Below are 27124 nucleotides of genomic sequence, written 5' to 3'. Positions count from 1 at the left end.
GGACTTTCAAAAGGTTTTTGACAAGGTCCCGCACAAGAGATTGGTGTGCAAAATCAAAACACATGGTATTGGGGGTAATGTACTGACATGGATAGAGAACTGGTTGGCAGATATGAAGCAGAGAGTCGGGATAAACGGGTCCTTTTCAGAATGGCAGGCAGTGACTAGTGGAGTGCCGCAGGGCTCAGTGCTGGGACCCCAGCTCTTTACAATATATATTAATGATTTAGATGATGGAATTGAGTGTAATATCTCCAAGTTTGCTGATGACATTAAACTGGGTGGCGGTGTGAACTATGAGGAGAACGCTAAGAGGCTGCAGGGTGACTTGGACAGGTTAGGCGAGTGGGCAAATACATGGCAGATGCAGTATAATGTAGATAAATGTGAGGTTATCCACTTTGGGGGCAAAAACAAGAAGGCAGAATATTATCTGAATGACGGCAGATTAGGAAAAGGGGAGGTGCAACAAGATCTGGGTGTCATGGTTCATCAGTCACTGAAAGTGGGCATGCATGTACAGCAGGCAGTGAAGAGCAAATGGTATGTTTGCCTTCATAGCTAGGGGATTTGAATACAGGAGCAGGGAGGTCTTACTGCAGTTGTACGGGGCCTTAGTGAGGCCTCACCTGGAATATTGTGTTCAGATTTGGTCTCCTAATCTGAGGAAGGACATTCTTGCTATTGAGGGAGTGCAGCGAAGGTTCACCAGTTGATTCCAGGGATGGCTGGACTGTCATTTGAGGAGAGACTGCATCAACTGGGCCTTTATTCACTGGAGTTTAGAAGAATGAGAGGGGATCGCATAGAAACGTATAAGGTTCTGACAGGACTGGACAGGTTAGATGCGGGAAGAATGTTCCCGATGTTGGGGAAGTCCAGAACCAGGGGATATAGTCTTAGAATAAGGGGTAGGCCATTTAGGACTGAGATGAGGAGAAACTTCTTCACTCAGAGAGTTGTTAACCTGGAATTCCCTGCCGCAGAGAGTTGTTGATGCCAGTTCATTGGATCTATTGAAGAGGGAGTTAGATATGGCTAAGGGGATCAAGGGGTATGGAGACAAAGCAAGAAAGGGGTACTGAGGGAATGATCAGCCATGATCTTATTGAATGGCGGTGCAGGCTCTAAGGGCCGAATGGCCTACTCCTGCACCTATTTTCTATGTTTCTATGTTTCAGCTCTTTTGTCCATGTTTGGACTAAGGCTGTAAAGAGATCTGGAACCAAGTGGTCCTGGCGGAACACAAACTGAGCATCGGTGATCAGGTTATTGGTAAGTGCCGCTGGATAGCACTGTCAATGGCACCTTCCATCACTTTGCTGATTGAGAATAGACTGATGGAGCAGTAATTGGCTGGATTGGATTTGTCCTGCCTTTTGCAGACAGGACATACCTGGGCCATTTTCCACATTGTCGGATAGATGCCAGTGTTGTAGCTGTACTGGAACAGCTTGGCTAGAGGCGCAGCTGGTTCTGGAGCACAAGTCTTCAGCACGACAGCTGGGATGTTGTCGAGGCCCATCGCCTTTGCTTTATTCAGTGCGCTCAGCTGTCTCTTGATATCACATGGAGTGTATCGAATTGTCTGAAGACTGGCTTCTGTGATGATGGGGGCCTCAGCAGGAAGCCAATATGGATCATCCACTCGACACTTCAGGCTGAAGATGGTTGCAAATGCTTCAGCCTTGTCTTTTGCACTCATGTGCTGGGTTCTGCCATCATTGAAGATGGGGATTTTCAGAGTGCCTCATCCTCCCGTTATTTGTTTAATTGCCCACCACCATTCATGACTGGATGTGGCAGGACTACAGAGCTTTGATCTGATCTGTTGATTGTGGGATGACTTAGCTCTGTCTATAGCATGCTGCTTCCACTGTTTAGCATGCATGTAGACCTGTGTTGCAGCTTCCCCAGATTGGCACCTCATTTTTAAGTACTGATTCATCAGCTAAGGGAGAGCAGGGCGGTAGGTGGTAATCCTTGCCCATACTTGACCTAAATCCATGAAACTTCTTGGGGTCCAGCATCAATGTTGAGGACTCCCAGGGCAACCCCCTACTGATTATATGCCACTGCGCTGCCACCTCTGGTGGATCTCTCCTGCCGGTGGGACAGGACATACCCAGAGATGTTAATGGAGGCATCTGGGACATGGGGTGAAACGTATGATTCTGTGAGTACAACTATGTCAGGCTGTTACTTGACTCGTCTGTGGGACAGCTCTCCCAATTTTAACACAAGACCCAGATGTTAGTGAGGAGGACTTTGCAGGGTCGACTGGGCTGGGTGTGCCATTGTCGTGTCCAAAGCCAGTGCCTGAGTTGATGCCGGGTGGTCTGTCCAGTTTTATTCTTATTATTGTTTCTAGTAGCGGTTTGTTACAATTGAGTGGCCTACTCAGCCACTTCAGAGGGTAGTTAAGAGTCAACCACATTGCTGTGAGTCTGGAGTCACAGAAAGGCCAGACAGGGTAAGGATGGCAGATTTCCTTCCCTAAAGGACATTAGAGAACCAGATGAATTTTTACAACAATCCGATAGTTCCATGGTCATCATTACTGACACTAGCTTTTTATTCCAGATTTATTTAATTAACTGAATTTAAATTCCCAGCTGCCGTGGTGGGAGTTGAAATCTCGTCTCTGGATCATTAGTGCAGGTCTCTGGATTACTCGTCCAGTGTGATCACCACTACGCTACCATAATAACAACCTTCAGTAGAAGTGCACAAAATGGCCTCATTAACAATTTTTATATTTTGTAAAACAACAAGGTTTGATTAATCTCTGCTTAGAATGAGTGTGATCTGTTCCTAGATTTTCCAGTAGGCATGCGGTAGGGGATCTCTGCCCAGTTTTCCCTTTCCACTGCAGGGAGGTGTTTGACTCCAAAAAACTGAAAAGAAATTCCTTAATATTTTAAGTGATCAGCTTTTCCACGTGAATCGACCTATCTTTTAAGTAGTATCCACCTCAGGGATAACTTACAGCACTTATAGCGTGGTGATAATTATTTGGTTTGGGTTTGGGGCAGAAGTGGGGAAATTGGGTTGGAGAGTTTGGTCATACCCCCTGGACCTCATTTAGATGTGACAATGTCGGCTTCTGGCAGGGGAGGGAGAGAGGATTCCTAGTGAGGTCATTGAATTTCTTTCTGCACTCCTGCAGGGCCGAGTACACACGCTGCTGGCATTGATATGCTTGAAACCTCCCACCAAGCCTGTTTTCCAACTTGCTGTGAGACATCATCATTCAAGAGAAAGAAGATGACTTTCCTCTTCCTATTCAGCAAGATATCCATGGCCATTTCCGAGAACCATGGGGCCTGTCCGTCCCGTGATTGTCACCAGTCAATTTTTTGCACACCCGAACTTCTTGGCCCTTGTATCCATTCACATGTGTATTCTGGCTGCTCCAATCTTGAGTCTGTTACTTCCAGCTCACCTATTTTTTCCCCTGGACCTGCTTGGGCACATCTCTCTCCTCCCCTTTCTGTGATCTTGGTTCTGTTGCCTTTTTCGGGTACTTTCCCCACCCCCCCCGACCATTTTTACCCCAGTTCCTTTCATCACTATTCCTTTGCTTTCATACACACCTGCTGCAGTGCCAGGCTTGAATTGCTCTTGAATAAGTCCACAACCATCTGTGCCGCTCTCAGCATTCTCTGAAGGGATCATCAAGGCATCAATTGCCATCTCCTTATGAGCAGCAACCCCAACTGTCTCATCCTTCTCTCAACAACAACAATATTTATTTATATAGTGCCTTTAACATTGTAATCCATCTTCACTGGATTGACACAAAGCAAAACTTTGACACCAAGCTGCATAATGTTATGTAATGCCACGCCAAGCATGCTACTTGAACTGCTGAGTATTTCCAGCATTTTCTGTTTATATGTTTACTACGACTCTCTGCTTTCGTAACCAGTTTCGTAACCATGCTGCCACTGTCCCTACTGCTTCAATTTTGTTAGCAAGTGGCACAGTATCAAATGCCTTTTGGAAGTCCAGATACACATCAACCACAATACCTTCAACCCTTTCTATTGCTTTATCAAAGAACTCAATCAAGTTTGTCAGACGTAGTTTGCCTTTAACAAGTCTATGATGGCTATCATTTATTAGCCCATGTTCTTCCAAATGGTAATTCATTTTGTTTTGGATTATGTGGCTAGAAATTAGTTTACCCCTGAAAACGGGTGTGGGAAAGCAATGTGGGAACAACCTGCGCCCGTTCAAAGTAATGCAGGCAGCACGCTAATTTTATGCTTCTGCTGATTAAAATGATTGTGGCGTACAGCCCAGTGCTGAATGCTCAGCAGGGGGCCTAAGTTCGTACGAGGCTAGCAACAATTAAAGCTAGCCTGCACTTCTTATAGGCTGTCTGCAAGACTTAAAGGGGAGGTGCATTCTGCCTGAGCAGATCATTCATGTGGCCAGGGAACAGAGTCAGGCAGCAAAATGGACTACTGATGTCACAACAGGGGAGAGTGCATGCTCCAAAGTCCTCCGATACAGCACTGGAGGCCTTGGTGCAGGGGATGAACATGAAGAGCGAGATCTTGTTTCCACAGGTGGCCAGGGGGTCCTCCAGGCAAACACTTTAGAGGCTATAGCCGCCATCTTGAATGCCAGCACTATAGTCCCGAGGACCTGGGCGCAGTGCAGGAAGAAGTTCAATGGCCTCACCAGAGTGGTCAAGGTCAGTGAATTCATGTACAAATGCCATATCCCACCATCTGCTCCACAAGCCTTACACACTGCTCAATGCACCACATCGCCATCACTCACCTACTCACAATCTTTACCAAAGCTGACTCATACCATACACTCATAGCTTCACCTCACCCTCACACACTGCAATCCTCATACTCACAGTTTGCACACATTGTCAGCTATTCAACCATAACAAGCATATCGCCCAAACACATTGCCCTCACTGCCATACTTTCTCTTACAGGACAAGATGGCTCACCATCAGAGGCAGTAGGACCTAGCTGGCAGGGGACAGGTACGCCTGCATAACCTGATCCCGATGGAAGAGATGGTGATAACCATTATTGAGAGGGCAATTGCTGAACCCTTGGCCAGCGCCTGGGCTGAAACAATACAAGATGACAGTATCCTCATATGTTATCCTCCTTCTCACATCCCACTTTCCCCTCACCCCACAATCTCTTCTGATTTGCAAGCTTACTCATGGTGTAAACATAGACCTCTTGCTTTCCCCCCCTCCCCTCACCACTCTTTTCTCCTTTCAAATAACCAAGAACTGCCACCTAGCCAGGCCATAGTGAAGGAGCACGAAATAGAAGAATACCAATGCACTGATGGTGAAGACACAGCCCCATCACTCAATTTCACACTCGCAGTCAATAGCTCAAATACTGACACTCTGCATACTTTAGAGGACAGGTTAGATGCGGGATCAGCATGTGGTTAGCATGAGTAGCCTGCAGCCAGGGTAATGGGAAAGGGGAGAGCAGGTGCCAGCTCCCTGGAGGGTGAGGTCACACACAAGTTCTGCTGCAGAGGACTCAGATGAGGACTTCGATAGGACGGCTTACAGAAGAACTTTGATGGGTATGCACAGTGAAATGCTTGGTGCATTGCGAGTTCGGCCAGAAAGCCTGCACGCAATGTCAAGGAGCATGGAGGCATCTGGCACCAACCTTGCACAGAGCTTTGCACGAAGCTTGGAGCCCATGATTTCCAGCATGGAGATGATGGGCAACTCCATTAGTGCATTTGTGGACCCAACTATGATGCAACGTCTGACGATGCCAGCTTCCAATGCAGCACAAGCAGAAGCCAGCCAACATCTGAGTGCTGCAGTGGAAGCTCAAACTTCTGTCATGCAAGCTCAGATTGCTCTCATGCAGCCTCAACTTGCTTCCACCTAAGCTCAGACTGCTGCCAATGTGGCTGCGTTTACCAGTGTGAAAAGGGGCTTGTAGAATGAGACAGCAGTCCAGCAATCTGCCTTCCAACAGGTGACTAGGAATACTGAGGCGCCACCCCGGGGGACTGGCAGTGGCTCCATGGAGCAAGAATCTGCTGTCCTCTCTCAGGATGACAGCATTCATCCTCCCACCACTGCCACTCTGACAGTGCCCTTGCTGTTGCCTGTCAGCCAGCCCAGACTGCTGCCACCCATGCTGAGGAGGTGCAATCTAGAGCTGTCCTTCTAGGCCCAAAGCTGCTCGAGGTCATTCTGCAAGGCCATCTGCTGTCAGCAGCCTTCCACCAGCCATGCTGCAGCCACTGGGGCAGTACTTCCTAGGAGCATTAGGACAGGCAATGGCACAGGGAAGACAGGCACTAAAGCAATGCACAAGGTTCATTAAAATAGTTAGGCTTTGTTATGTAATATTGGATGGATTGACATATAAAGTCAGATTGGAAAGTTTGTTTTGTGGTGGCTTTTATTTCAGCATTGTGGCCAAGGAGACGCTGTGATGGTCAGTGACAGAGAGAAGGTGAGGGCCGAAATTCATCAGCCCACCGCCCGCTGCCGCCGACATTCATTCTGAAGATCCACTTTGGAGGTGGCCTGGAGCGGGCGGGAAGGGAGAGCCACCGGGAACTGCCTGCTGACGTCAGCGGACGGCCGAGTGGCGCCACTGAGCTCCTTCCCGCCGAGCTCCCATATTCCTGCGGGCGGGACTCGGTGGCAGAATGGGGGTGGACTGCTGCCTGGAGGCTGGTCTGTCCCCGATGGTAAGTCTAAAGAACCTGAAGAAAAGGGAAGTGAACATTTAAAAAAAATATTTGATAGCGACTTACCTGCATGAGGTCCCCTGAAGGTCTTTGGATAGTTTTTGTATTTTTTATTGGTGATTTCTTCTTTCAGGTCTTCGACCCTCCGTGGGCCCGACTCCATCCTCGGCGGCACTTGGGCAGCAAGCGCCTCTGCCGCCGAGAATGAGACCTGCCGCCTGCTGCCGTCCAGATTGGCGGCGTACATCATCCACTTGCCGCCCACTGACCTTCGAGGGACCTTGGCCATGAATATCCTGCCCAAAGTACCGTCCGATATCTCGGCAGCCATCAGCGGTACCTTGGGCGGGCGGAGGCTTTGATGAAAATCGGCCCCACAAGGTGTGGGACTCTTGTTGAATGGGGAATTGGGATTGTGTTCACAGGTACCGCAGTTGGATAAGTCGATCACGGACAACCTGGGCAGAAAGGGACTATCTGGGTTGCCTCTTCAATTCCACTTCTTCCTCCTCCTCTTTGTCCTCCTCCTCCTCCTCAGCTGATCGCTGGGCCCTCTTGATGGTGAGGTTGTGGGGCATGCAGAAGACCACGACGAATCTTGAGACACGCTGTGGCAAGTACTGCAGGGCTCCTCCAGAGCAGTCCAGGTAATGGAAGCGTTGTTTAAGGATGCCAATGGTCTGCTGTATCAGATTCTGTGTGGAAGTATGACTTTCGTTATAATCTACCCATGCAGTGGAATCTTGAGCTCGGTGGTCAGTGGATAGCCCTTGTCACCTAGTAACCACCTTCTGGTATGTCATGGACTGGCGCAGAATAAAAGCATCATGACTGTTGCCAGGACACTGGGCATTCACCACCCTGATGTGCTGAGAATGCTCGCACACCAACTGCACAGTGAGTGATAACCTTTACGGTGGCGATACATCTCAGCATTTAATGCAGTGTCCACAAAACCACATGCAGTCAGTGGCACTCTGCACCATGGGGAAGCCCGTTATCCTGGCATAGCCACGTGCACACTCTGCCTGTTTCTCTCTGGTCAGAGAGAAGATAACGGACTCTCCTCTCATGGCATACCACCTCTCCTATGTAGCAATGGACGGCAAACCAAGAAATGTTACAGATGTCGCCTGCTCCAGCCTGGAAGGATCCCAATGTGAAGAAATTCAGGGCCATGGTCACCTTCTCAGCCACTGGCAGCGCTGACCTTGCTCTGGTGTGAGGCTGAAGGTCTGGTTGCAAGAGGTAGCAGAGTTCTGTGAGCATCTCCTCGGAAAGCACAAACACCCCACACACTGCTCCTGGCTGAGGCTGAGGGAAGAGAATTGCTCTCGGCAGACCCTAGTTAGGTAAGGCTTCCTGCTGGAACCCTTCTCTGCCTCTTCCTCCACTCTCAGTGAGCAGCTTGTCCTCTTTGCTGCCTCTGCTTCATCTTCCTGTTCTGCTGCAGATCAAGAGGAATGGCAACTTCAGCATCCATGACTGGGAGCAAGTGGTCTGACCAGAACCCTTGAAGTCAGAAGCAAGGCCTTGTCCACTTGCAGCAACACTCCCTGTCATCTCCTCAGCTTTAAACAACTCTCCAGTCCTCTGGCACCACTCCTATATCTAAGGATTGAAAGATTGTAGCAAAAGTCTCTGCTACTTCCACCTCTACTTCCCTCAGTAATCTAGGATGCAGCCCATCTGGACTGGGTGACTGTTCTACGTTGAGCGTTGCTAACAGTTTAAGTATCTCCCTATCCCATTTCTCTAGCCCCTCCTCCTTTACTGCAACTCCCTAGCTCTGTTATTTTCACCAGAACATCAACCTACCAACTCCCCCCCACCCCCTAAACTCTGGAGGTGAAATTCATCTTGAGCAATAGCACAAACGAACGACAGCAAATCGACAGCCTGTTTAACACTCCGCCTGATATTCTTTTGGTGGCGTAAGCGAGCTGCGATTCATTATTGGCATTTTCACTGCTGCCCAAGACAAGTTTCACCCTCACTGTTTCTCTGACTCTGGCCTCTTGCACATCCCCATCCTCTCTCTTTGCCCCACTATTGGCAGCTGTGTCTTCAACCACCGAGGCCGCATGATCTGGAATTCCCTTCATAAACCCCTCTGCCTTGAAATCACCCTCTTCTCCTTTAAGACCCTCTTTAAAACCCACCTTTTCGACTAAGTTTTCTTTTAGCACTCCTCATGTCTCTTGGAATGTTTTTCTGTATTAAATGAGCTATATAAATGCAAGCTATTATTGTTGTCGGGGCTTATATCTTAAAAATTCTGGGATGCTATGTTGAACATTTTTTTTAAGTTTTTAAAATTTAAAAGATAATGGTTCAGCAGTTAGTGACAGTCACAGGGAAAAAATCTTGATAAATTGCGGACTGCATGCTGCCATGGTTCATTCCTTGTGAGCACACTCCACAGCTGGGAGCATTGGACCTTTATTTGGTTTTCTATATCTAACTGTGCTTTAATTTCTTTCCAGCTTCACTCAGTTTCGAATAATCCTTGGTGACTTCAACTTTGATGAAATAGACAATGCCAACAGAATCTTGGGTCCAATTTATTTCGCCACCTATGTTTTCTTTGTCTTCTTTGTTTTGCTTGTAAGTTGCACCTTGTATTGAACCTACTATAAATAAAATGAGAAAGAGAAGAGAATTGTCAGTTTGCAGATGATCAAAAAATGTCAGAGGGCTTTACTAAATTTTAAATAATGGGTGAATCCTAAAGTGGCTAAGAGTGAGATGAGTGACATTTTAGTGAATAAAAATGATATTTTTAGATTATCTAGTTGAGCTAAAGGAAGACAAAATGCCAGGGCCTGATGAGATACACCCGAGGATCCTGAGAAGATGAGGGAGGAAATTGCAGAGGTTTTAGAAATGGCCTTGCCATGCCCAGGGGTTGGGGGGATGAGGTGTGGTGGAGGAGTGGGGGGGTGGTGGGGTTAAAATGGAGTGAGGCACTTAACCACTCCTTGACGACTGCAATATTAAATTGCAGGTGGCAAGAGCACCTGCCCCAAGCCAATAGGGTCCTCCTTGAATATGCATGTCAGGCTCCAATAATGGCAATGGGGCCCGATCTGTGATTTTAATCTGAGGCCTGTGTGGCGGAGCAATGTGGCTTTTCCACCAGGCAAAACCTGTCGGGGGCTAGACAAAGGGTCATAAATGATCCAGGTGGGCCAAGAGAAGCTGGAGTGCTTTTCCAAGATCCACAAGGAAACCTTGGGCCTCCCTTGCCAGGCTTACCCCTCCACTCCACATCGCGATCAGCTCTAGGCCCACCCCACCACTCACCTGACTGGCAGGAACTGTTGCCTCTAGTCCCTGATGGCTGCCTCCAACTGACATGATTTTAATGGCCTGGCAGCTACTTCTGGCCGTTTTGGTTAGGACACGCAGCATTCAAATGAGGCAAATTTTAGCGGCCGGGTCTCAACGTTACTCTCACTTTGAGGCTCACGTGCACCATTCCTGCACTGCTGTTAAAATCGAGGGGCTGGATTTTAGACTTTTATGTTTTTGTGGCGATAATGGCGACGGGGCGGGAAAGTTAGCAGCTGGGAATAGTTTGTGCTTTGGTATTTAAGTTTGGGCATCTGGGCCCTGCGTCCAGGGTTCACAGCACTAAGGGAAGCATTGTACATCTCTCATGGCGCAAGGATGGGAAACTCCCGAGCTAAAGAGCCGAGCCGGGAGTGCTCTGAGAGAGGTCGGGGTGGGAGGGTGGGGCGGGGGGGCGGAACTTTTTTTTAAAATTCCCAAAACATTGCCCACACCACCACAATACAAATCGCTGAAAAAACTTAAAAGAAAAAACATTCACACTTATCTTACGAGTCCATTACTCACATCTTCATCGATGGGATCGAAGGACCGCCCTGATTTCCCAGCCGGTCATTGTGGGTGTGGCAGGAGCTCAAACTCACGCCGGTGTTGCAACCAGGGGCATTGCACACCGGGCGCAGCTCTACTGGACAGTCCGGCTTAGCGCTGCCACAAAACCGGACTGGAGGATCATGGCGGGGTACTGAAGCCCTCACTGCCGCCATTGGCGCAGCTATGGGGCGAAACCTGCAGCGCTGAAGACCGGAAAATCCAGCCCATAGTAATTACAGGCTAATTAGCCTAAGAGTTGTGGTCGAGCACATTTTATAGTCTTTAATTAAGGACAAAATTGACATATCTAGATAAAGAGAAAAATGAATTAGAAGTAGCCAGCATGGATTTCACAATCATGCTTGACAAACCTCGGAATTCTTTGAGGAGATAACAGACATGGTAGATAGGGGACATGCAGTATTTATAGCATGCATGAGCTTTACGAAAGTCTTTGACAAGATACCACACATGAAATTATTAGACAAGATTAAGGGCTAAGGAATCAAGGCGGGTTTGGGGGGATAGTAAACTGCATTAAATATTAGTTAGAAGGGATAAAGCAGAGAGTAGAAGGTAAGGGCAATTTTCCAGAGTGGATGGAAGTGGGCAGTGCTTTCCTCCAGGGTTTAGTTCTGGGCCACACTGTGTATATCAATGATTTGGATATGGGCCTACTGGGAGCTGTGTCAGAAATTGCAGATGATACCAAAACAGTTAATTCTTTACATAGAATATACGGCACAGAAACAGGCCACTTCGCCCAACCAGTCCATGCCAGCACTTATGCTCCACTCAAGCCTCCTCCCATCCTTCCTCATTTAACTATCAGTTTACGAGTCCATTACTCACTTAACTATCATCTTAACCCTCTATTCTCTTCTCCCTCATATGCTTACCCTAGCTTCCCTTAAATGCATCTACACTATTCGCCTCAACTTTTCCCTGAGGCAGCAAGTTCCGCATTCTCACCACTCTCTGGGTAAAGAAGTTTCTTCAGCAATCCCTATTTGATTTCTTGATGACTTAGAAAGAATTAAGAATTCCAAAGGAAGCCACAAATTGATATTGATTAGATGGGGAATGGGCTAAAAAGTGGCAGGTGGAATTCAATGTCAATAAGTGTGAAGTAATGCGTTTCCATAAAAAAAACTAACTATGGTGATTAAACTCTGAGTGGAAGCAGGCTCAGTGCTTCGGAAGAGTATAAGTATATTGGGGATTCAGGTTCATAGGACATTAAAGGCAGCACCTCAGGTTGATAAAAAAACCAAATGAAATTCTAAGTTTTATCACAATAGGTAAAGAATATCAAAGCAAAGAGTTAATGAAGAGCCTATATAAAAGCTTAAAAAGACCTCAGTTAGAGTATTTTGTTTTCTCGGAAGGATATTGAAGGTTAGAGAGGGTACTGCACAGATCCACCAGGATGTTGCCTGGTATAAGGAAATGCAAGTACAAAGAAAGACTTGAAAAATTGGGGCTTTTTCATTGGAACAACACAGATTATGGAGTTACATGGCAGAAGTGTTTAAAATTATGGAAAGGATGGAACAGAGTAGATAGAAGCAGACTGTTTCCAGTTGTCGAAGGGTCTGGACTGAGGGGCCACTGATACAAGACTTAGAACAGAGAGCAGGAGAAACACTTTCACACCGGCTGTGGAATTCACCTCCAGGGTTAGAAACTTCATCAACATACAATATCAGATTGGATAAGTGGATGAAGGAAAAGGGCAGGCAAATATGACTAGAACTAGTCAGGAACTATAGACACAAACACAAACTTGTTGGGTGTAATAGCCTCTTTCAGTTTTATAAATTCTAAGGGGCCGAAATTGCCCCTCTCAAAGGCCTCTGGCCGCCTGAAAGCGGCGACTATGAGGCAGTGCGGAATGGCCGCTGACTCTCTGCGGAGGGGCCGCCATTTTGAAAATTGCCCTTCATCAGGGGCGGGGCACTGTAGGGGACCGCTTCACCCGTTTTCCCACCGCGGCTTGCAGGCAGGAACCCCTTACCGACCAGCGGTGACTGCTTCCTGAAATTGCCCCGTGGAAAATATCCCTTTTGTGGAATTGCCCCGAGGGAGCAGCGCCACCACCGGCCAGTGCCCCCGACAGCTTTTTGTGTCGGTGCACTGCTTGTTGGTACTTGTTGGTCGACTGCCCTTAAAGGAGAGGTGGTGCTGCCGGTGACGTCATTTTATTTTTTATTGTCAGCCGGCTACCAGGTCGGCCCAACAATTATGCCCCCAGGTTCGGCCGGGCCACCAACAGGCAGCCTGGCACCTTTCCTGGTGGCCCAGTGGACCTAACTTAAAAATATGCAGAGCTCGCAGTGGCCCTCCCCTTTAACTAAAAGGCACTGACGTTATTAGCGTGGCCCATGCGGCAGAGAAAAACTACAAAAAACGGAAGGTGTGCCCCGTTTCTGGCGGAGGTAAATTTCTGCCTCTAAATATTTCTATAAAGGAACCCATTATTTGTAACCAGAAATTTGATATCTAGTTTAATGGTCATTCATTTATATAAATTAATTTAATAATTTTGTTAACTCTTTTCTCTTTCAGAATATGTTCCTGGCTATTATAAATGATACATACTCAGAAGTGAAAGCAGATCTTTCAATTCAGAAAAATGAACTCCAGATTACAGACATCATTAAACAGGTGTGTTTGTGTCTGACAATACTGATATTTTATATAATAATAGACCAATAAAAGTAGTTACAAGTTTCATTGAGTAAGGATAGCACATTTCTGGTTGGTTTATGTTGGATATTTCACATATCAAATCAGCTTTGCAATGTTCATAACATGGAGGCATTAACTTATTTATAATTACTTGTTCTTGGGTTGCAGGGATGTGGGATACTGACAAGACAGTGGGGGAAAAATTCAGTTAGGACCGAAAATGGGTGCAGGCAGGTCGCGATACTGTGTCAATGTCAGCTGTGGTTCAGTGGGTAACACACTCGCCTCTGAGTCAGAAGGTTGTGGGTTCAAATCCCACTCCACTTGAGCACGTAAATCTAGGCTGATACTTCACTGCTGTGCTGAGAGAGTGCTGCACTGTCAGAGGTGCTGTCTTTTGGATGTGACGTTAAACTGAGGCCCCATCTGCTCTCTCAGGTTGACGTAAAAGGTGGAACTATTTCGAAGAAGAGCAGGGGAGTTATCCCCAGTGTCCTGGCCAATATTTATCCCTCAATCAACATCACAAAAACAGTTGCAGTGCACAAATTGTCTGCCGGGTTTCCCACATTACAACAGTGACTACACTCCAAAAATACTTAATTGGCTGTAAAGCTCATTGGGACGTCCGGTGGTCATGAAAGACGCTATATAAATGCAAGTCTTTCTTTCTTGATCATTATTATGATTATAGCGCTCAGCGCTAAATGTGCTGCTGATTGGTGCTGCGCTCAACAGGGGGCCCAATATCCTGTGCAGTTGGCTCTCTATTTAAAGGTTGCCTGCAGCATCAAAGGGCATTCTGCACTTCTTAAAGGGGAGATGATCTGATACAGAAGTACCTCATTGTTGCTGGAGCTGGAACAATATGTCTCAACAGGGGAGAGAGCGTGCACCTCAGTTCTCAGATGCAGCACTAGAGGCCTTCGTGCAGGGGGTGTATAGGTCCTCTAACTACAGGGGACCAGGAGGCATTGCAGGCACACTGTACAAAGGCAGTGGGAGGAAATCGTAAAAGTGCTAACAGTTTTGCCCCCAGGATATGGATCCAGTGCCGGAAGAAGTTTGATGACTTCACTCGAGTGGCCAAGGTGAGTGAATGCATTTTCAAATGCCATATTCCATCAACTGCACCACTAGCCTCTTCTTCTTCTTCTTCTTCTTCTGAGGTGGTCCCTCGTATCGAGGATGACTTGCTTCCACACCAACAAGGGATGAGTTCACAGGTGTTTCAATGAAGGACCTAATATTCCAGGTTGCGAACTAAATGTTAGACTGGAAGATGCCTGTGCGTGGATTTTGTTAACGTGTGGTGGCCGTTGCACACCAGCCACCAGCTTGACAGAGCTCGGTCTTGGTCCAGTGGCAAGGATTAACCAAGACGACTGGAGCTAGCTCTGCTGCACGGACCTAGTGTGTACACATATCGCAGTGTGGGCTGGCCCGTGCTGCCCCTGGGCCCTCGCCTCTTCTGAGCCCCAAACCCACGCCTCTCCTGGGCCCCGATCACGTTGCTCTACATTCTCTCGCCGCTCCTTCGCCCCGACCTTGCCACTCCTGCTGTACCCACCCACCCTCCAGTCGCGACCTGGATTTTGATGATGTCGATGGACAGAGTGGGAACCCCGACTTGCATGGTCGGAGCCATAAAAGGAGCGTCGGCCATGGGCAGCATACCACTGCAAGGTACAGCACGAGTCGGTTCAGGAGGGCGATTACTAGCCTCACACACTGCTCAATGCACCAAATCCCCATCACTCACCGACCAATAATCTCTAGCAATCACAACTCATACCTCACAATCAAAGCTTCACCTCACTCTCACATACATACCACTACTGCAAGCCTCACACCCACATCTCACACATTGCACACAATGCCAGCTATTCAACCATGACAGGCAGATCACCCAAACATATTGCACCACACTCACTGACATACTTCACTTTCTCTTGCAGGCCAAGGTGGCTCATAACAGGGGAGAGTAGGAACAAACAGGCGGAGGGAAAGTTGGGCTGCACAGCCTAACCACCATGGAGGAAAATGTGCTGGAGATCATTAGAGGGGCTATCACTGAGGCTGTGGTGCTGGGTGAGGCTGAACGCATTGATGATAGTATGTTCATACCTAATCCTTCTTCTGACATCCGACTTCCCCCTCATCCCACAATCTCTTCTCACTGACAAGCTATTGATGTTGTATGCATGGACATTTTGCTTCTCCCACCCCCCACCTCACCACAAGCCGACCCTTGTGCATTTCTCCTTTCAGATACCCAAGAACTACCAGCAGCCCAATCTGTGCAGAAAGAAGTAGAGGAGGAGAGTGATAGAGAAGAGGCACCGTCACTCGATGTGACATCCCCAGGCACCAGTTCAGAAAATGGAACTGCGTGTACTTTGGATGGTCGTATGGGGCGGGATCTGCACCTGGTGTGTCGCGGGCTCGAGTGAGCTGCAACCAGGCCGGGGGGAAAGGGTAGCGCAGGTGCCAGCTTCCCAGATGACGAGGTTGCACAGGAGTTCAGTTACACAGGACTCAGATGAGGATTTTGATTAGGCAGCCTTCAGAAGAAGAGTGGTGGGCATGCAAACAGAAATGCTTGGTGGAATGGCAGGCCTGCCAGTGAGCCTTTTGTCACTGTCAAGGAGCATGGAGGAGTCCGGCTCCAACAATGCACAGAGTTTTGCGGAGATCTTGGAGTCCATGATTTCCAGGATGGAAGTAATGGACAACTCCATTAGAGAACTTGTAGACTCAACCATGATGGCCGATGTTCCAGCTTCCATTGCAGCACAAGAGGAAGCGACCCAATGTCTGAGTGTTGCAGTGGGAGCTCAGACTTTTGCCATGCAAGCTCAGACTGGTACCAAAGCAAAATACTGCGGATGCTGGAAATCTGAAATAAAAAACGCTAGAAATACTCAGCAGGTCAGGCAGCATCTGTGGAGAGAGAAACAGAGTTAACATTTCAGGTCGATGACCCTTCGTCACAACTGCTCAGGCTGCTACCATCGTGGCTGGGTTTACAAGTATGGAAGAGGTCTTGCAGGGTCTTGCAGCAGTTCAGCAATCTGTGCTCCAAGATGGCTAGGAATGCTGAGGCACCGCTCTGGGGGAGTTGTAGTAGTTCTGTGGAACAAGAAGCCGCTATATTCTCTCAGGCTGATAGCATTCGTACTCCCACTCCTGCCACTCCACCATTGCCATTGCAGTTGCCTGTTAGCCAGCCAGCCCAGAACGCTGCCACACATGCCGAGATGGTGCAATCTACAGCTGGGCCTATTAAGGCTCACAGCTGCTCGAAGTCGTCCTACAAGGTCACCTGCAGTGTTCCCCCACAGAAAGTCAGCAGCCTTCCACCAGCCATGCTGCAGCTACTGCAGTAGCGCTGCATAGAAGCACTAGACAATGGAACACGAAAGACGGATACTGTTGCTTCAGCACGCCGATGGTCTGCTCGATGAGGTTTCTCATGGCAGCATGGTTGTCATTATGTGATTGCTGGCCACGAATTGTGGTGTTGAGGAGGGTTATCATCATCATCATCATCATAGGCAGTCCCTCGTAAACGAGGAAGACTTGCTTCCACTCTAAATATGAGTCCTTATGTGGCTGAACAGTTCAATACCTGAACCACAGTCCCTGTCACAGGTGGAACAGATAGTCTTTGAGGGAAGGGGTGGGTGGGGTAGGTTTGCCGCACGCTCTTTCTGCTGCCTGCGCTTGATTTCTGCATGCTCTCATCGATGAGACTCGAGGTGCTCAGCGCCCTCCCGGATGCACTTCCTCCACTTAGGGCGGTCTTTGGCCAGGCACTCCCAGATGTCAGTGGGGATGTTGCACTTTATCAGGGAGGCTTTGAGGGTGTCCTTGTAACATTTCCTCTGCCCACCTTTGGCTCGTTTGCTGTGAAGGAGTTCCGAGTAGAGCGTTTGCTTTGGGAGTCTCGTGTCTGGCATGCGAACAATGTGGCCTGCCCAACGGAGCTGATCAAGTGAGGTCAGTGCTTCAATGCTGGGGATGTTGGCCTGGTTGAGTATGTTAATGTTGGTGTGTCTGTCCTCCCAGGGGATTTATAGGATCTTGCGGAGGCATCGTTGGTGGTATTTCTCCAGCGACTTGAGGTGTTTACTGTACATGGTCCATGTGTCTGAGCCATACAGAAGGGTGGGTATTACTACAGCCATGTAGACCATGAGCTTGGTGGCAGGTTTGAGAGCCTGGTCTTCAAACACTCTTTTCCTCAGGCGGCCTAAGTCTGCTCTGGTGCACTGGAGTCAGTGTTGAATCTCATCGTCAATGCCTGCTCTTGTTGATAAGAGGCTCCCGAGGTATGGGAAATGGTCCACGTTGTCCAGGGCCGTGTATCTTAATGACTGGGGGGCAGTGCTGAGCAGCGTGGACAGGCTTGTGGAGGACCTTTTGTCTTACTGATGTTTAGCGTAAGGCCCATGCTTTCATACGCCTCAGTAAATACGTTGACTATGACTTGGAGTTCAGCCTCTGTATGTGCACAGAAGCAGGCATCGTCCACGTACTGCAGCTCGACAACAGAGGTTGGGGTGGTCTTGGACCTGGCCTGGAGACGACGATGTTGAACATGTTCCCACTGGTTCTCTAGTTTAGTTCCACTCCAGCAGGGAGCTTGTTGACTGTGAGGTGGAGCGTGGCAGCGAGGAGGGGTATCACCAGCCAGGTGTAGAATGGATAGACCTTGTTGCTGAGCAGCCTGTAGGGTGCTTTGTGTGCCCTGTGTCTCTATGACTCTCCCTTGAGTTGACCCCGGTTCGGGTTGTTTCCCTTTGGACGGCAGGTGCTTTTGCCAATAGTTCCTGCCTAGCCCGTCGATTAGCGGGTAATCCCACAAAGAGAGAGCGAGACCAAGGTCAGATAGGTCTTCTCCCATTCCTGATGCACAGCGTCCCCAGCGGCATTACTGTATAATCTGGCCACGAGCGGATACCACCTGGTTGGTCTTCTGAATTATATCGCGAACTACAAGCCCCACAACCCCCAAGTTCAGACCTAAGGAGTTACTGTGGAGAGATTATAATTGACTCAGACAAAACAGAACAGTTCAGGTTGGTCAAAGATCGATTCCTTTTATTACACTCGCAAAACGACAACTCCTACTCCCCTCACTTACAGCTTAAAGAGTAGGTGACTGTGGACACTAGCTTAAAACCTTAGACAAAATACCCACCCTGTCGGTTACACCGAACCAAGCCCTTCCCAGAATCTAAGCCTAGATAATGGAAACCCTTCTAACTAAACCCCTCTCCTGGTTTGGTCAGAACCCACACTTGGAAGCCTCCTCATACACACACACGTTAGCCTACGTCTTGGACACTTGCAGTTCCTCAGCAGCTAAACACGCTGGCAGTCTTGGGGGTTTCCAGAGATCTATGCTGGATATAATTACCTGTCCTTGTCATTGTTTCACATGGTCCCGGGTCCGTTCGACTCTAAAGACAAAACCGTGCCTAACAGAGGCATGCGATGCGGCCTAGAGAGTTACGTCCAGGCGGTATGGCGAGGCAATCACTTCAGGCGTTCCTGGAGAGTTGATGGACACGTAGCCACGCGGGGAACCCCGTTCCAGATGGTGGAGAAAGTAAGCCACTGAATCACCCAAAGTTCAACATCTTTATACCCCGTATAATACACAAAACTGGCTGGATGATTCCTGGTTACCATGGTCGCAGAGATGCTCATTGGTCTTCCTGGTGACGCCTCTGTCCTGGATTGGTCAACTCGATGAAAACAATGGTAGGCCATTTCTATAAATGAGCAGTTCTCAAAGTGCTAACTATTTGTTGAGTTCTTGACTGCTCCTTCATTGAAAGAGCCCAAAGGTGTTACATTTGGCCTGCAAGCCTCATTGTCCTTACAGACATCAGACGCCATGGACAAAGTGTTTTTCCACAAATCACACAAAGTTCAAAATGAAAAGGCCTCTGCCTTTCATGACGTCAGCGTTGGTCCCATGGCAACCCAAAAGCCTGACAGCTCCTGATATCTGTCCTTTTTAAAGTCCAAGGGCTAGAACTTCCACTTTTTTTGCCTGCTTAACGCACACTTAACGCAACATCCGGATATCGCCCGTTTTGGCACAAAATGGAAACTGATGGGCTTTTTTAGGAGACTTATCACCGAGCATTATTTTCCCCGTGTGCTTAACGGTGACAAAAAATATTACCGCCCGCCACTTTTTTTGAGTGGAATTCAACGCCCATAAATTGCCCAGCGTTACTTTCCTCACGGACTTAATACCAAAATTCAATAATAACGCTCAGTGACTGTTATTGGTCATAAAGAGCATTTTCACCCAAACTAGAGGCCCTGGAGATCACCCAGCGTCATTTTCACCACCACGCACACATATCGCCTAGAATATCGCCCGCTCAAAAAACCGCCCACAAAAAGTGGAACTAACTGGGACGGATGCCAGCGGTGTGGCTGGCATTTGTTAAATCACACTCTTACGTGAGGAGCTGATATCGGAAAGATTTGCCTAAAAGAGCGCTGATGTAAGTGACAACGCTGACACACTGCTGTGTGTGTGCAGCTCAGACATCAATGGTGCCCATCAACTTGGTGCCAGTTAAAGTTTACGTTGATTGATGTTAAGTTGTATTTAACACTTTCACGGTAAGGAATCACCAGTGTGTAATGGTCCAGCTATCTGAGACAATGTGCAACAAGGTTATGTTCAATAACAAAAGTTTAATACCAACATTGGTCTGAAATCATAGGTATCACAGCCAATAACACCCAACCCCAGCCCACATCCCACTTTTTCCACCATTGACATCAATCACATGTTTAATATGTCCAGCAACACAGACTACAAAGGCAAACCAGGAGCATGGTCCCCAGCCCCCATACATTGCAACAAATTTCATTCACCCAGATGGAGATATAACACAGCCATCACCTGCACACATGTACCTCATTTTCCTTCCCCCCCTCTCCTTCTCCCCACCTCCACCCCTTCCCCTCCTCGCTCCATGGCGCTTGGCCGAGGAACTCCTCAGGCGGTGCCTCATTGGGGGGGATGAAGGCAGATGCATTGGTTCGACGGGTGCGGGAGCTGGGGGTACTGAGGGGTCAATATTCTCTGATGCAAAAGCAGGATCTTGGTCCTTGCTCGCATCTGTCGTTTGCAGTGATGGTGCGGAACCTAGGGGTGGAGTGCCGTGCTCTGGGATCAGTGGGAGAGCTGTGGCAGCAGTGTTCCTGGCTATCGCACCTAGGGACTCTGCCATTCGCAGAATGTACTCGGTCATGGTGGCCAGGTGTCGGGATATGCCCCCCAAAGCTTTGATGAGCTGGTCACCAATGTCTACAGTCCTCCTGGACAACTGTACCATCTCTCTGCTCTCATGTCACGCTCGTGGAACAGCGATCTGAAAACCTTTTGTTACCGCCCACGTCGGAAATAACGCCCATTTTTGGGAGATAAGCTCAAAAGTGGAGGTTCTAGCCCAAATGTTCAAATTCCATTTTGAAATGCAGCCCATGTGCACCTCCATTTTAAAAGGGTACAGATCCATTTTAAAAGTCCAAAAATCCTTCCGGCCCATACACACACTGATATTGCCTCCAGTCAAATCCTACAGCCCCCTGTGATAATTACACCACCAAACCTGCGGCAGAATTATCACGCAAACGGTGCATGTATGGAGACCCCAGTACATCTTCAGACCAAACCATAACTACCTTCCCAGGAGTTTCCCAAGCTAAAACAAACAGTTCTCAAAACTTGGACAACGAAACAGTTTCCTGAAAGTCCAATGTCCCCAAATCTTTAAAACTCGTTACAAGGTGGAGGCAGAAAACCCTTTCTCCCTGACTATTTATAACAATACAAGGCAAAAAGTAAGTAATTGTCCCCACAGTATTTCTCAGAAATGAACTTAAGGCAGGTACCCTCTCCCATAGCCACCAATTTTAATTATACTAGACAACCAGGCTTCGAGCACCCTTGTACATTCCCGTAATAAATTAAAAACCCGTGCACCACACCCGACACAACATATACAACAGACTGGGTTGGCCCTGCCAGCCACCCGAAAACACATATCATCATAGGCAGTCCCTCGGAATCGAGGAAGACTTGCTTCCACTCTTAGAATGAGTCCTGTTATATCTTGAATAAAGAGTCAGACTAGATACTGCAAGCTCAAAGTAAGGTGTGACCGGACTCTTTTATTACAGATCTTAGAGTGCCTCAACAGCCTTTGAGGCCTCCTTATATACAGATGCTCCCAAGGGATTGTGGGATCCCTTGGGACTCCAGGGGATAAGCCCTCTGGTGGTTAGACATGGTATTTACATACATAACAACACTCCCCGCCCCGCGCCCCCCTCCCCCAAAGTCAATAGTGTAACTATTTACAATGTGAGTCAATTTGGGGCCTTCATTTCCCTGGTTGATCATCTCGGTGCAAATGCTGGTTTTGGTGAGTCGTTTGTTGGGCCCTCGCTGAGCTGCTGCGCAGCTGGCCTTGATGGGCTGCTGGGGATGGTGAGTCCTGCTGGGCTGCTGCGGGTGATGGGTTCTGTTTCGTGGTCAACCGCTGGGTCGGTTGCCACTGGTGTGTGTGTTGGATGGTCAAAAAAGGTGGAGTCTATTATGGGTTGTTCTGGATAGTCCGTAAATCTGAGTTTGGTTTGGTCCAAGTGTTTCCTGCAGGTGAGTCCATTTGAGAGTTTGACCATAAACACCCTACTCTCTTTGGCCAAAACAGTGCCAGGAAGCCACTTGGGACCTTGTTCCTAGTTCAACACAAATACGGGATAATTTGTCTCAATTTCGCATGACAAATTTGCGTGATCATGATATGTATTCTGTTGAAGCCGCCTGCTCTCTACCTGTTCGTGTAGATCAGGGTGGACTAACGAGAGCCTTGTCTTAAGTACCCTTTCCATGAGCAGTTCAGCAGGAGGGACCCCAGTGAACAAGTGGGGTCTTGTGCGGTAACTGAGCAGGACTCGGGATAAGTGAGCCTGCTATAATGTCTGTAAGCTTGTAATGTTTGTAGCTCCACACTGTGGATGTGGACATATTGTGTACTGCAAGTGCAGGGTTAATAATAAACAGAACTAGACAGATTACCGGAGACTTCTGAGAGAGCTGCACTGTTAGGAAGCTGGTGTGCTGTGCTCTGTGAATATATCACATTTGGCGACAGAAGATGGGATTTTTTGGATGATTTAAAGCTAAAATTTTGTTGGTGAAGGATTCAGCCAGCCGACAGAGAGACTTTGGAAGTTTCTGTCTTTGGAAAAAAGCTACAAAATCCGAGATAAAATATAGCACACGGTGTGAACAGCTAGAGATTAAAATGGCAGGTGTATTGGGACATTTGGGAGGATATAGACACGACTGGGAACATTTTAAAGCATATGTGGATCGGCTAGAAATGTATTTCACTGCAAATAACATAATCGAAGTTCCAGACAATGCAGTCTAGAACCGGGCTGTGTTGGAATGTAAGAAAGCGATCTTCTTATCGGATGCAGGTCCGGCATTATATAACACTCTTGTAAATTTGCTTGAGCCTGACGAGCCAAAGGACACAACACTTAAAGAGATTTTAATGAAGCTGGAGCAGCACTATAACCCCAAACCGTTAGAAATTGCTGAAAGCTATCGTTTCAGGATTCGGAATCAAAAAGCTGATTAAAGTGATTACATCGTAGCATTAAAAAAGCTATCGATGCACTGTAATTTTGGAAACTTTCAAAACCGAGCATTACGGGATTGTTTTGTTTGTGGGGTGAAAAATTATGCAATCAGAAGGAAGTTATTGACGACGGATGACTTGACTTTTGAGATTGCTTGTCAGACAGCGAAGTCGATGAGCATGGCCGAACAATATTCCCGTGCGTGGCAAAAATGGCCCGTAGGCTTTCAATGGTGGCAGCAGACATGCTTACCAAAATTATCACACATTCAATCCATTTGGAGTACGCGTCTACAACCACGAAGAACATTTTCCCCAAGAATGGGCCTGCATAGCCGAGATTGACCCTGGGCCACGGTTTGGAGGGCCAGGACCATAAACTTAGTGGCACCTCCCTGGGTGCATGGCTCAACAGTGAACATGTATTACATTTGTGCACGCAGGACTCTAAGTCTGCATCGATACCGGGCCATCACACGTGGGATCTGGCTATCGCTTTCATCATTACGATGCCTGGGTGGGTACTGTGGAGATCACTAATGAAAGTTTCCCTGCCCTTTTTTGGCACCAATACCCAATTACCACATAGGAGACAGTCTGCCTGTATAGACATTTCATCTTTACACCGCTGGTGCGGTTTTATTTCTTCCTGCATCTCTAATGGGACACTAGACCAACTCCTGTGGAGCACACAATTTTTTACTCAGGACAATAAGGGGTCCTGGCTCGTCCAGGTTCTAATCTGTCGGGCGGAAACAGGTGATTGCTCACTCTCGAATGCTTCCATTAGCATGGCTAAATCTGCGGACTGTGCCATCTCCACCCCTGTGATGGGCAACGGCAGCTTGCTGAGAGCAACGGCACAGTTTTCTCTGCCTGGCCTGTGGCGGATGGCGTAGTTGTATGCGGACAACGTGAGTGCCCATCTCTGGATGCGGGCCGATGCATTCGTATTTATCCCCTTGTTTTCAGAAAAGAGGGATATAAGCGGCTTATGGTTGGTTTCCAATTCAAATTTGAGCCTGAACAGATATTGATGCATTTTCTTTACCCCGTAAACACACGCTAACGCTTCTTATTCGGTCATACTGTAGGCCCTCTCAGCCTTAGACAGACTTCTGGATACATAAGCAACTGGTTGCAATTTCCTAAATTCATTAGCTTGTTGCAATACACACCCGACCCCGTACGACGACGCATCACATGCTAGTAACAAACGCTTAAGTGGACCGTAAACACAAGCAATTTGTTTGAACATAACAGCTTCCTAGCTTTCTCAAAGGCATTTTCTTGGCTTTTACCCCATACCCATTCATCTCCTTTATGCAGTAAAGAGTACAGGGGTTCTAACAATATGCTAAGACCCGGTAAGAAGTTACCAAAATAGTTCATGAGTCCTAAAAACGACCGCAGCTCCGTCATGTTCTGTGGTCTCGGTGCGTTCTTGATTGCCTCTGTCTTCAAATCGGTGGGCCTGATGCCGTCCGCTGCGATTCTTCTCCCCAGGAACTCCACTTCAGGTGCCAGGAAAACGCACTCCGAGCATTTTAGCTTGAGCCCCATGCGATTGAGCAGACTAAGAACCTCCTCCAGGTTCTGCAGGTGCTCGACGGTGTCCCGACCTGTCACTAAGATGTCGTCCTGGAAGACCACGGTGCACGGGTTCGACTTCAGCAAGCTTTCCATGTTCCTCTGGAATATCGCCGCGGCCGATCGAATCCCAAATGGGCATCTGTTGTAAACGAAAATACCTTTGTGCGTGTTGATGCAGTTGAGGCCTTTCGATGATTCCTCCAGCTCCTGCGTCATGTAGGTCAAGGTCAAGTCCAGTTTGTGAAAGTTTTCCCTCCCGTCGCAAATAGGTCGTCTGCCTTCAGTAGTGGGTATTGATCCTGCAATGAGAAACGATTAATAGTTACTCTGTAATCACCACAGAGTCTGATGGTGCCATCTCCCTTGACGACTGGAACAATCGGACTGGCCCACTCATTGAATTCGATTGTCGAAAAGATGCCCTCTCGTTGCAGCCTGTCCAGCTCGATCTCCACCCTCTCTCGTCATGTATGGTACCGCTCTCGCCTTGTGATGAATGGGTCACGCCCCCGGAATCAAATGGATCTGCACTTTTGCTCCTGGGAATTTCCCGATGCCTGGTTCGAACAGCGTGGGGAACTTGTTTAGGACCTGGGCACGAGGTGTCATCGACAAACGAAAGCGCTCGGACATTATCCCAGTTCCAGCGTATCTTTCCCAGCCAGCTCAGAGTTCAGAGGTGTTATATTTGGCATGCAAACCTCATTGTCCATCCAGATATCCCGGCCCCATGAACAAAAGGTGTTTTTCCACAAATCACACAAAGTTCAAAATGAAAAGGCCTTTGCCTTTCATGACGTCAGCGTTGGTCCCATGGGAACCCAAAAGCCAGACAGCTCCTGCTATCCGTCCTTTTTAAAGTCCAAATGTTCAAACTCCATTTTGAAACGCAGTCCATGTGCGACTCCATTTTAAAAGGGTACAGATCCATTTCAAAAGTCCAAAATCCTTCCAGCCTAATCCAAAAGCAAACCTTGGGTTTGACAAGGTGGCCAGAGATTACTGGTACAGTGGACTGATGCAGGAAGAAGACATCATGACTGCTGCCAGGATACCAGTCATTCACCTTTATAATGTGCCGGATGTGGTCCCACACCAACTGCACATTAAGAAAGTGGTAGCCTTTACAGTTATGGTACATGTCAACAATATCAACAACTTATATTTATATAGCGACTTTAATGTAGTGAAACATCCCAAGGTGCTTCACAGAAGTATTATGAGATAAAAAATTTGACACCGAGCCGCATAAGGAGAAATTAGGACAGGTTGGTCACTGAGGTAGGTTTTAACGAGTGTTTTGAAGGAGGAAAGAGAGGTAGAGAGGCAGAGGTTTAGGCCAGGAATTCCAGAGTTAGGGCCTAGGTAACAGAAGGCACGGCCACCAATGGTTGAGCAATTATAATCAGGGATGCTTAAGGGGGCAGATTTAGAGGAGCGCAGGCATCTCGAGGGGTTGTGGGGCTGGAGGAGATTACAGAGATAGGGAGGGATGAGGCCATGGAGGGATTTGAAAACATCTCAACATTGAGATGTGCCCCGCGCAAAGCCTCGACTGTGCAATCGATGGGACCCTGCATCGTGGGGATGCCCGATATCCTGGCAAAGCCATGTCCATGCTCCTCCTGCTTCTCTCTGTTCAGAGCGAGGACAATGAAGTCCCTTCTCCTGGAGTACAGAACCTCTGTGACCTCCTGGATGCAATGATGGATGGCAAACTGTGAGATGTTGGCTATGTCTCCTGCTCCAGCCTGGAAGGATCCGCTGGCAAAAGAATTCAGGGCCACAGTCACCTTGAGGGTCACTGGCAGTGCCATCGTCGCTCTGCTCTGAGACTGCAGGTCTGGTTCCAAGAGGTGGCAGAGTTCTGTGACCACTTCCTTGGTGAAGCGGAGCCTCTGAATACACTGCTCCTGCCTTAGGTGCAGGTAGAAGTGTTCCCTAAAGATCCTATGTGGGTAAGGCCTCCTGCTAAGAGACCTCCACCCCCTCTATGGGCAGCTTGTCTTCTGTGCTGCCTCTGCTCCATCTCCCCGTCATGCTGCAGCGCGAGTGGGACTGCAAGTAAAGCCCCCATGACTGGGAGCAAGTGGTGTAGTCAGAGGCCTGCCTTTAAGAGCCAAAGCCTTCACAACATCCATCAGCATTTTCCGGCACACTTTTACCAACTGATTAAATATCTTACACCAAGGCATTTCTCAAATAAACTGTACAGGAACCAGTACAAAAGCAAAAAGCAGCTTACCTCAAGTTGTATTGTATTGCTTTAGGTAGCGCTGGGATAGGGTCCGTTGTACAGCTGAACACATGTTCAACTGTGCGTGTACAGTGGAGCGGGAACGTTGAAACTGGCAGGTCATGTGTTAATCTACTATATTTGATTTCTTCCGGCACACACAGTTAACGACCGCGCTGTCGCCCTTCCCATCATGGTGACCGGCGTGGACCATGCCGGAAGTTGGCAGAAGTGTGGTGAATGCCATTTTTTTCTTCATACCAGCCGGCGCTAAGGTGCCAAATTTTTCAGCCAGTAT

The 27124-nt window shown here is 48.0% G+C and overlaps 1 protein-coding gene across 1 annotated transcript in view; it reads left to right on the top strand.

Moving 5' to 3' along the window:
- Positions 1–27124, top strand: part of LOC139255296 (polycystin-2-like protein 1) — a 231024-nt gene that overhangs the window by 168682 nt on the left and 35218 nt on the right. The window contains exons 9-10 of the mRNA XM_070873897.1: positions 9210–9330; positions 13180–13278. Coding sequence (XP_070729998.1) covers positions 9210–9330; positions 13180–13278 — 220 coding nt within the window. The remainder of the gene's footprint in view (positions 1–9209; positions 9331–13179; positions 13279–27124) is intronic.

This window comes from Pristiophorus japonicus, chromosome 3, assembly GCF_044704955.1.
Source record: "Pristiophorus japonicus isolate sPriJap1 chromosome 3, sPriJap1.hap1, whole genome shotgun sequence".
In the NCBI taxonomy this organism is placed as follows: Eukaryota; Metazoa; Chordata; class Chondrichthyes; family Pristiophoridae; genus Pristiophorus; species Pristiophorus japonicus.
The sequence above is the reverse complement of the archived record's forward strand: the minus strand, read 5'-3'. Positions and strand labels throughout refer to the sequence as shown.